This window comes from Protopterus annectens, chromosome 16.part0 (genome assembly GCF_019279795.1).
Source record: "Protopterus annectens isolate FY-2018-M chromosome 16.part0, PAN1.0, whole genome shotgun sequence".
Taxonomy (NCBI): Eukaryota; Metazoa; Chordata; order Ceratodontiformes; family Protopteridae; genus Protopterus; species Protopterus annectens.
Window position 1 is genome coordinate 694671074 of NC_056750.1, and position 12029 is coordinate 694683102.

The following is a 12029-nucleotide window of genomic DNA, read 5'->3' on the forward strand; positions in this document are numbered from 1 at the left end:
TAGATTAGCCTACTGTGCCTCTTTAAAGTAGGTCACAGAAGGTACCCTTTTAAGATTAGTTTACTGTGCTTCTGTCTAGCAGGGACACAGAAGACATCCCAGGGGTGAATTTGCGATCTCCCATCCACGCGTCCAGATTTCGCTTGAAGAGGGTCAGCGAGGGGCTATGTCTAATATGAATTGGGATTCTATTCCAGAGTGAGGGGACCCTCTGGGAAATGAATCTGTCCCTCCAGCATGTCCTATTTATTTTTGTGCTGAGGTTTGGGTCCCTGGATCGTGTAGCTCTAAGGGACTTGGATTTTTTGAGGTGGAGCATGTCCATTAATTCTGGGTTTGACATGGCTTTGTATGTCAGGCATAGATTGCCTCTGAGTAGGCGGTAAGCAACTGAGTACAGCTGGAGTTTCTTTAAGCGAGCTGCATAGGGCATCTGTTTGTAGCCCATGATCCTCTTGGTGAGGTACTTTTGGTGTCTTTCCAGTTGCTGCAGGTGTCGGGTAAGGTACATCCCAAAAGGGGCATTGTACTCAATTATGGGCCTGATGAGTGATGAGTAGAGGGGCACAATGACCTCTCTTGATCTAGATGCGAACCCTTTCATGATAAGGTGGGCTATATAGAAGGTCTTTCTAACCACTTTGGCAACGTGATTATCAAAGGAGAGATTACTATCTACGTTTGTCCCCAAATCTCTAATTACTTCTTCCGTACATAATGGATTACCACCTATGTGGTAATTTGTGGGCACCTTGTTTTTCCCAAAGGGGATGACTATGCACTTTTTAGCATTTAGCTTCAGGGCGTGGCTCTGGCACCAAGCATCCGTCTCTGTGAGACCCTTTTGGAGGATGCTTGTGTCAGCTGGAGATTCAATTATGGCCCCCAGTTTGCAGTCATCTGTGAACTTTGTCAGCCATAATCCCCCATGTTAGCCTGAACCTCAGAGAAGTATATACCAAACAAGAGAGGTCCAAGAACTGAGCCCTGTGGGATGCCACTTGTAACTGGTTTGGATTCGGACATGGCACATGTGATTCTGACCATGTGGGTTCTATCTCTGAGCCAGTTTGCAACCCATCATGTGATATAGGGGTTGGTATTTAAGCTAGTAAGCTTATTTATGATGCCCGAGTGGGGTATTGTGTCGAAGGCTTTTGCGAGGTCCAGATAGGCTGTGTGGACTACCTTGCCCTCATCTATGGCTTTGGTAACTGTTTCAAAGAAATCAACTAGGTTTAAGAGGCAAGATCTGCCCTTAACAAAGCCGAATTGGGTGGGGTCCAGTGTCTTGAGGCTCCCAATGTCTTTGTTTATGAGTTCCATGATAATACGCTCCATAGCTTTACAGACCAGACTAGTCAGGCTTATGGCACGATAGTTTCTGGGGTCCGTTGTGGCACCACCTTTGTGGAGTGGGACCACTGTAGCTGTACGCCATTCTTTTGGTACATATCCTGTAGTAAGGCTAAGTTTGAACATTGCCTTAATATGAGGGTTCAGTTCTTCTTGAAGCTCATGTAAGACACAGCCTGGGACACCGTCTGGTCCCATAGATGCTGTGTTTTTTTGCTTTGGAGAGGGCAGCTTTCACCTGTGCATCTGTGATGTCAGGGAGGTTACATTCAGTTGGGATAGGCATTTGCTCCTTTGGGGGGGGGGGGGAGTTTGCACTGAATCTGTCTGCCAGGATGTTGGCTATGTCTGTAGGTTTGGTATATTTTGTACCGTTATGCAACAATTCAGAGCATATCTTGGAGTTTCCGCCCATCTTCCTGACATAACTAAAGTAGGCCTTGTGATTATCTTTAGTGTCTAGGGCAATTTTTCTTTCGAAACTGGCCTTTGATGATTTTATGAGAGAACGAAGTTTCTTGCTAATACTGATCAGAGATTCCTTCCCTTTTTGGGATTTTGCTCTGTCATGTAGTAGCTTCCTCCTTCTGTTGTATAGCTTATTTATGGCCCAGGTCCACCAGACTGGTCTCCTGTTTTTGGAGGAGTGAGTCTTGGTTTTATTTGGGATAGCACGATCCATGCATTCCTGCAGGTGCTCATAGAATGCATTTGTAAAGGATTCTGTGGATCGGGCTGTATTATCCTCTGGCCCAGGGGCTTTGAAGGATTCCATCTCAGTCTTGAGAAGTGCAAAGTTGGCTTTTGAGAAATTCTTTACAGTGATTTCCTTGGCTGGGGGTGAGGATGGGATATGGATGTCCAGGGAAATTTGTTTATGGTCTGATCTTACCAATGAGGGGTTTACCTCTGGTGTGGAACATAGAGTCCCCCATGTTGGTGATGACCAGGTCCAATATGTTGTTCCCTCTTGTGGGAGTGGTGACCAGTTGTTCCATTGTGTTAAGAGTTTATAAATTCAAGGAACCATTGGGCGAGGGTGTTTGGGCTTCAGTAGTTTTCCCAGTCAGTGTTTGTCCAGTGTTCTCAGGAATGCCAAGTGGGGTTCCTGTAATAGGGAGGGTGTTCTGTAGCAGGCTACAAACTGAAAGGCAGTTTTGCCCACTGTTAGTTGCACATTGATGGTTTCTGATGCTTCGTGCAGTGCCACCAACCTGGAGGTGTAGGTATCTTTGATGAGTATAGATACTCCCCCCTCCTTTTGTGCTTCGGTCTGAGTTTTGGGGCCGAAACACATGGTATGAGTTATAACCTGGCAGTGCTGGGGTGCTCTCAAGAGCCTTGAACCAGGTTTCTGTTACTGCACAGACATCGATTTTCTCCATGCTGAGGAGAGCTTCGAGTGCGTGCATCTTGAGGTTTAGACTTCTGGCATTGAGTAGCATTACCTTTAGTTTTTTTATCCTTGGGTTGTCTATGGAGGTGGGTTTGTCCTTTGAGCCTTGCCTAAAAAAGGCACTATGGGGGTGGCAAGAGCCTTGGCCAGTATACGAAAGCCTAAGGGTGACAGGTGCAAGCCGTCCCAAGTGAAGCAACGTGGCTTGTCGAGCATGTCATTCCAGGCTGACAGACACTGGATCCCCTTCGAATGACACCAATACTTTAGCCAATTGGTGAAACTGATCATTTTGTCTTTATATTGTGGCGTCATTCTTGGTGAGGGCAATATGCTACTCAAGGTCAGGGTCATACCAGCCTGGGCTACATGGTCAGAGAGCTCCTCTGTCTCTTTTCATGTAGTCCAGGGAGGTACATCTCAGGTCATTCACACCAGCATGGACAATGACGGAGTCATACTTGTACTTGCTTTGGAGTGGCCTGAGTGCTTGCATTATGTGGCGGATCCTGGCACCCGACAGGCAGCTTACAGTGACCTTCTCCTTGTTCAGTCTGGTGAGCGGGACGTCAGTGTGCCGGACAATAGAGTCCACTATAACAAGTGTATTTGGTGTGTAGTTTGGCCTTAAAGGGCTGTAACTGTGAGGCACACTGATTTTGTGAGATATGTGATTTGTGGGTATTGTTGACGGGTGGCTGTTGCTTGGATATCTGCTTATGAGGTCTTTGCTGTTTAGGCAGATTTTTATTTAGAGCCTCCGAGTATGTTTTTGTGTGTTTATGTGTTGGGTATGCAGATGCAATAGGTCTGTTTGAGACTGGATTTGTGGTGCGGGTGGTTACCTCCTGACTGACTGTGCCAGTCTTGGGTTGAGAGAGCTCTGCCTCCAGTTTGGCTGTGTAACTGCATCTCTCACATGTATTAGACTTTGTTGGAAGGAGGAGAGGGTTGTCTGTGTACATAAGGCAATTATAACATTGCCTCAAAATTCCCAGATTCACCAGCTGGACTGGAGAGTAACCTTGAAACTGACCCTTGGACATACCAGATTAGTATAGAGAACTGTTTTTTTACTGATTAGATTAGGGGAAGGGGACTGATTTTTCACTTGATCAGGAAGGACCAGTCGGAACCCTACATCTTATGAGAAGTCAAGGAGGGTGTAGTGCTTTAGTAAGTGTTTCCTTATAAGAGCTGAGCAAGTGCAGGGCTTTAGTAAGAGAATAGAGTGATTACTTAGAGAGTTTGTACAGTTCTAAGGGAAAAAGTAAAGAGCAGACTTTGTGGAGCCTGGAATAGTTTAAACCTGTTTAGGTGGTGCTGCCCGACGCTGCTCAGTGCGCAAAACCGCACAAAAAGAGAGTTGTAGGGTTTTAAGAGAGAGAGATCAAGGAGTTTAGAAATGACCCAAAATGGCCAATAAAACTACAACTTCTAGGTAGTAACCACTCCTCCAGGGACAGGCAGGCTGTTCAGTGTTTACCACTCCCACTGGTGAACACAGAGACTTCCCTTTAACCCAAGCAAGCACTGGCCTTCTAGAAACTTCCAAACAGTTCAGAACAGCAAATCTGTAACTGAACTTCTTAACTTTCAGAAAGTGGGGAAAAAAGCAAGATTTTTTTTCTTTTTGTTGTAGTTTAAAGGTAGCAGAGATTACACAAGCAGCAAAATAATCACAACAGTGCAATACATGACCCCACACTTGAGTGCTAGGCCAAAATCAGTTAAAATGCAGTTTTTAGGGAAAAAAACAATTTTAAATTAAGTGCAACACAGGAAATGCAGTAAACAAGCTCTAGATGTGTTCCAAGTACTGTTACTGTTACTGTTACAGATATAAACTTTAGCAAGCTGGAAAATGCCAAAAAATAGGCAGCAAAGCAGTAAAACTTAACAAAAAATCAGAAGAAAATACTTAAAATCACAAAAGTGGCTCTTTTTCTTCTCTCAGTGTTTTCTCCCCTTGGTAGGTGCTTCAGCAACAACTAGCAAGCCTGAAAAAACGCCAAAACCACAACGCAGCTGGGTTTTAAAAGAGAGAGATCAAGGAGTTTAGAACTGACCCAAAATGGCCAATAAAACTACAGCTTCTAGGTAGTAACCACTCCTCAGTAGTGGTAGTAACCACTCCTAGTAACTACACTCCTTGTAGTTTATATATGTAAAAGCTGCGGTATTAGGAAACATATTTTCAGTATTAATCTGCCTTAATGATTTAAGTAGTTCTTAAAATGACAATCTCCTCTGTTTACTTCAGAATGTGTTGTCAAGAGAATTATGATACAGCAGATATATTGTACAGCTACCTGATCAGAAACAATGCATTGTCAGTATACCGTAGATCTTTTGTCAGGAAGAAAAGGGTCATCCTTGTGAACTCTAAAATGTCATAACAGAAGTATGATTTATTTTGTGTGGATGAAAAGATTGAGATTGTGAATCAACGTATTTTTGTCTATGGTATAGTCATCTAAAATTAGTGTATATAAAATGCCAGTGTTGAGGGGGGACTACAACAAAAGTGTTCATTCATGTGATATGTGATCACAATGTTTAGCATTTGCCATTATTGCTTTGCAGTTCTGTAATCAATGTGATCTCTGCATTACTTAAAGTGCAGCAGAAACACAAGGCTTTGCATGTTCAAATACTATGAAATAGCATGAAAAAGGGAATCGATCAGTCAATCAAACTAATTGATGAGGTGCTAGCTTTTACTTGGTAAACATGATCATAGATCATAGATTAGTACTAGGCTAACTGCCCTTGCGAGCCATTTTAAGCCTAGCCAATTATCCCTTGAGAGACTCAAACCCTGCACCTTGTGTTTGTAAGGCAAACACCTTAACCATTAGGCCACCCTCCCAACATGATCTTAATATTAGTTGGTTAAAACATGCAGAACTGATGTATTTCATGGGGATAATCCAATTTCTTGTCTGTTCTCTTGTTTTTGTTACAGTAATGATAGTGTATTCATTAGATTTTCATGAGACATGAAATTATGTGGCAGACATTGGCGTTACTGTGTCCCTGTTCTGCAGTTATGCTGAATGTGGAAAAACATGTCATATTTTTTAGATTTTTTGTTTAAAAATGGAGCAAAATTCTTGTTTTGCTTTTGAAGTTTGTAACTATATTGCAGTTATTAATATTCTGCTTTGACATATGCTAGTCTAAAGAAAAGATTTAGAAAATGTATGAATTCCATGATCTAAGACACACCTGTAGCTCTTTCTGTGAACTATGTCATACCTCTTTGCCTGAGCAAGCTGCCTGCATTGCATTAAAGGTCGTCTGTACCTCTCCAATGAAATCGTGCTTCCCACTGGAGTCATAGTCATAAATGATGAACTATAAAAAATAAAAACGAGATGTTTTAGAAATAAGGCCATTGCAACATACATTACTCAAAACACATAAACTCAAATATTGCATTATTTACAGGCATCACACTTCAGTAAATTTGTTTTGTCGAGAAAAAGTAGTTTCAGTTGTAAGGTTCATTAACTTGACATTTTCAAGGATTGCTACTTAGTCTCTTAATCACGCTGATACCTGAATGTAAAATGCTGTATAGAAGTTTAATTCTGCACTTTTTAAAGTTAGCACATAAAATATTTTGGACTCATTAGCTCTCATTCATTTCAATCCAACTGCACTTCTACGTATGACATATTACACTTTACTTTAGTATTCTGTTTGCATATTTCAGACACATGACACCAATATCCTACTGTCTTTCAAAATTCTAATTACTGCAGTTGAAAGTAAATTAATTTCTGCTTAGTTAAAAAATAAATAAATGTTAAACAGAAACATTATTTTATAGCACACTGATATACATTGAAACTATGACAGGACCATGAATGGAATCAACAATTACATGCAACAGATATACATACACACACACACACACACATATATTTATATATATATATATATATATATATATATATATATATATATATATATATATATATATGGGTCTACTGTAAAAGACCAAAAATCCACTTGTTCGAAAATGAACAGTGGATCCTTGGTTACACGAAAGTGCACTTAAGCAAAAGTGGACTTCCGCGAAGCACGGTTCAACGAACCGTTCAGGGAAACTGAAGCGCCGAGGCATACTACAGTGGGAAATAGGGAATTTACCTGTTCCCCATGTAGTGCGATCTCATAGTTGGTATATTTTAGTGGGGGGGTGGGCGCAGCTCCCCACTCAACGTAATGTTGGCAAGTGTTTTCTGTTTTTTTTTTTTTATCTTTTTATCGGTTCGTTGAACCAAGTTTTGCGAAAGTGCACTTTCGAATAAGTGCACTTTCGCGTAACTGAGCGGTCTACAGCTCTTTTTCGAATAAGTGGTATTCGATTAAAAGCAGTAGACCCTTATATATATATATATATATATATATATATATACATATATATATATGTGTATAGATATATAGATAGATATAGACATAGATATGGATATTATGCTGATAGAAACCCTTCAAAAGCTCTATATCTTCAACTGTATGCTAGTACCATATTAAACTATGTCTTTTATTTTGGTTAGTTACTGTAGTCTAGTATCTGAGTTTAAGAACCCAGCTGTAAAAATAATTGCCTTAATGAGCAGGACTTTGCAGCCGCAGAGATGTTTTATAATGTATTCACTATCCTCTCAACATGCATATGAACCATCCATCTGCGTTTCAAAACTAAACATGGGACACCTAATAGAAATTATTTAAAATGAAATTGATGCAAGTCACATTCAGAAACAAAGTGTGCTGCTAAAATACTAGCATGTCTTTTCTAATACTTCCAAACAAAAATACCACAGTCATATATTCACTGTTGTATGTCAACTCAAGAAAGAGATACTGTCAGCATCATCAACTCCCCTTATCGCATTTTCTACACGGGATCAGGACGTCATGCCAAGTCTTACAATCTCTCCTGATTCGGTGCCACTCTCCTACCTTGTTCAAAGGTCATGCCTAACTGTCAAAAGTCTTCCCTTACACAATCTATCTTCCCGTTGCATGATGCCCTTGTTTCCTCTTGCCTTCTTCCTGTCTGTCCCAAATCTTCTTCACCAGACTGTCTTCTTTCTTGCACATGTGCCCAAACCACTGTAATCTGTTCTTTTAGACTTTCTCTGTAATTGGGGGCTACTTTGGCTTCTACATTGATGTCCTTATTCCTTTTTCTGTTTCATACTGTACATCCTACCACCTGTCTCAGGCACGTCATCTCAGTCACCTCTAGCTTTTTCAGCTGTTCTACCTTTAGTGGCGAAGTTTCTGTACCATATAGTAGTACTGGTCATACCACTATTTTGTGCATCTTAAGTTTCAGCTTCTTTGGCATTTTTCTGTCATATACAACCCTTAACACTCTGCACCAGTTGACTGTACCCGCTCTACTTGTAGCTTTAAACTCCTCTTTCAGACATCCCCTCTTCTCAACCAACTTTCTCAGATACCTGAAATTGTTAACCTGGTTCAGGAAGGAGATGCTATTAATTGGAATATGAACATTATAACATTTATTGATGACCTAATTTTCATTTGTCATGGGGATTGGGAGACATCAGATAATTTCATTGATGAATTAAATAATAACAGATTTGGTATAAAATTTAGTGACATACAAAAGGGAAATCAGGTTAATTTCTTGGATATTTCGCTTAGGGGCAATAATGGCTTTCCCATATATACTAGTATTCATAGAAAATTTGATGAAATAAGCTGGAAAATGTGGGGAGATAGTTGCCATCCCCCCCATACGTTGTCAGCCATCCCCTATGGGGAATTTTTGAGAATAAAAGACTCAATTCTGATATTAATATGGCTTTTAGGAGGCCTATAAAGTGGCTGAGATATTTAAAAAGATGATGTAGAAAATAGCTTGCATAGAGCCTTTAAACAGAGTAAGGGCACTACTAGACAAAATAACTATCAAAGGAGCAATAAATATGGGACTGAACAGGAGAGAATGTTTTTGTTACAAAGTACACTAACTTCTCTATGATTGGTAATAAAATCATTATGGAATATTGGAATTTTATTAAAAAGATATAACATCACTGAAAATATAAAATTAATGACATCATATAGAAAGCGCAAAAATATACAGGACATTCTGATACACAGCATTTATAAAAAGCCTTGTACTAATGAATTAAATGTTGTGAAGAATTTGGGAACATTCCCTTGTGGAAAATGTGCTATATGTAAACATGTTGTAAATGAAGTGAATAAAATAAATGGCAAAATTTTTGTTACAAAAGGCAAATATACATGTATGAGCAAAGGTGTTGTGTATGTCATATTCTGTGATTGTAACAAATATTATATTGGAGAAACAAAAAGAATGCTATCAGATAGGATAAAAGAACATATTAGAGATGTTAAAAATAATAAAATTACTAGTCCTATTGCTGAACATTTTAACTCAGTGCACCATGGAAATATTGAGAATATAAAAGTGTCTGTTCTGGAACATGTTCCATTATATTATAATGATGTTGATAGGCAAAAAAATATGTTAAGACAAAAGGATTGCATTTTGATTATGAAATTTGGGACTTTGCATCCACATGGAATGAACAGAGAATGTAACTGGCAATGTCTTGTTTAAGACTATGACTTTAAATATATTTAAGCTATGTGATTTGATAGTTTAATTATGTAATTGATTGATTACTTGGTTTTTTGTATATATTGCAAGTGTTTTATGAGTTTTACTGTTTTACTCTGTAAAGGCTGTTGGCCGAGGCGCTAGAGAAGGAACTGTTCAACGAAATAAATTTTATTGGAAGGTAGAGCTGGGACTCACTGATAGTCTTTGTTGTTTATATATTATTCAATTTTGTTTTGTGATTAGTAAAAACAGAAACTAGATAACATACCTTGATATATATATATATATATATATATATATATATATATATATATATATATGTATATAAAACCACACAATTAAGTAGTAGGAAGGTCACATTAAGACCAGCAAAAAATTGAATAGGACCTGTATATAGTACTATATTAATGATCTAAAGATATGATGTGAGATGGGAGGCACTAATGAAAGTTACAATGATACTGAGATACAGATTATAAATATATGGGGAAAAGACAACATAATCATAGTATAATAGTTTGCAAGCTTCTCAGTCTTCAGCACATACCTCTCAACATCTTAGCACAAGAATTATAGGTAAAACAAAAAGTAAAGGCAGAACAAAGGTCCAAGTTACATTTTCTGAAGGATATGCGGGATTCTTTCTGAAGGAGTCTGAAACTCAAATATCAGTCCTCAATTATTTGTTCAAAAAACATTAATTTTATGAAGAATAGAATAAAAGTATGTGGGAAATATCTGGATATGCTGCACAATTATGGATAAATGGGAGTTATCCATCCATCAATAGCACTTAGTTTATTTACAAGCTCTAAACGTTAGCGAGCATGTGGGTTAATATAAGTATCTGAAACTAAAGGCTTGAATTATTTATTGAGTCATGCGTTATAACTCGTATATTTCTGGTTCAAGAAGGAAAGATGTGCAGAGTTCAGTGCTTGAAGGGATGTAAGGCAACATGGGAATAAGGTTAGGCTAACATCAGTATAGATCATGCTAAGATGAGAAATTAAATGGAGTTACAAATGCAAGATAAGGTGCTACTTCACTGTGTTCACAGGATTCATGCTAGAGTGCAACATATATCCCCTGATAGACATCTACCTAGGATCACTAGCCAGCAGAGGAGTTTGTAAAGATGAATACTGTTGTTCAAGGGCATCAGCAAAACACAAAGAACTGCAAACTACTCAGCCTGACAGCAGTTGCAGAGAAACTATTACAGAAAATTCTGAGGGGAAGGGTAGATGCTTCTCAAGAAGACACTCATCTCTGGGACAATAACGAATGTAGGGGAAATACCTTATTTTTGAAACTGTGCTTTGTTTGCAGTGAGTCTTCTTATCTGGCGTCTTCTTGTCCTTGGGCGAATGCTCCTTTACCCACACTGCACTTCTCACCCCATTCTTTCCTTCCTCAGATGTATTGTCATCATTCTCATTCTTCTTTCAGCATTTTGAGCTCATTGTCCAGCCAACCATCTGCTCCTGTTGATGCAGATACTTTCAAAAACAGGTTTCTTATTCATTTTTATACTCTCTGCATAGTTTCTATGTCTTTCTTTTTTGTCTTTACCTGCTGTTTATTTTATTTATTTATTTCTATATATTTGTTCACCAGGGTAGTAAAACGATCTCAATGCACCAATTGCAAGTACAGCTCGGGTGAATATGATCACTTAAGAAAACTATTTACAGATACAAGGATGTGCTGTAAAATGTATACATATTTATAGAAGCAAAAATGCTGTTCTGCTACTAATGGCAGAGGAATTTATTGAGCTGTAACAGTCATGTCAGCTGTTTTTTTTTTTTCTGCCTGAACAGTCTTGTTTTTCCACCTCATTTGCTTGTTTGCTTGTACTTGTTGTATAAGATATCATCCTGCTAGTTTGACAGTAACTGCTAGCCTCAAATGCAGATGTTCTTTGTGTTTCACTGTTGCAGTCATCACATTTGGGTTTTTCCTGCCAGGGTAGCCCTCCGCTGGCCCGAATACCAGTGACTTAGTATTTCTGCATTGGTTGCTGTCGCTTGAGGACAGACGTCAGGTCATCAGTAGTATAAAGTAAGGCAGCCGACGCCATTACATCAGCCTTTCTTGCCATGGAGCCTGAAGCAGAAGCAGTTTGCATGAGTTCTGGTCGGCCGCTACCTGAGTTTTCATCTACAGAAATGAAGGTGACGTCTTTTAAAGCTAAGTACCCCATTGGGGATGCTTTTTTTCTTGCACCAACCGATGTCAGAAAAAGTTAATAATTGTCTTGCCTGTGGAAAGCAAATACCACACCGAAACTTCCACTCTTACTGCATCACTAGTTTAGGCCCAGACCATGACGTCCCTCATTGTTGCTTCTGTGCTTTATTCAATGCCAGAACTATCTGTTGTCGGGCCCTTATTCTAGTCACATATTTTCGGTTACAGTACTCGAATTCCAATATGGCTTTGGAAAGCCATCTGACAGCAGATCTTCAAAAAAATGTAAAGATAAGGACAGAGACAGACTGCACAGTTCCAAACCTACTGACAACGCTTCCATTAAGCTAGTCGTCAGTTCTCTGGTACTCAGGCACTTTTGCAGCCCCTGATGCCCACTTCTGTTGATTTGCAGGCCACTACCGAGACCCTTTCAGA

The 12029-nt window shown here is 39.3% G+C and overlaps 1 protein-coding gene across 2 annotated transcripts in view; it reads right to left on the bottom strand.

Moving 5' to 3' along the window:
• CPNE6 (copine 6) overlaps positions 1–12029 on the bottom strand; it is an 886978-nt gene that overhangs the window by 232731 nt on the left and 642218 nt on the right. For both annotated transcript variants that reach the window (XM_044058469.1, XM_044058468.1), the window contains exon 8: positions 6014–6112. In XM_044058469.1, the coding sequence (XP_043914404.1) occupies positions 6014–6112 (99 nt within the window). The remainder of the gene's footprint in view (positions 1–6013; positions 6113–12029) is intronic.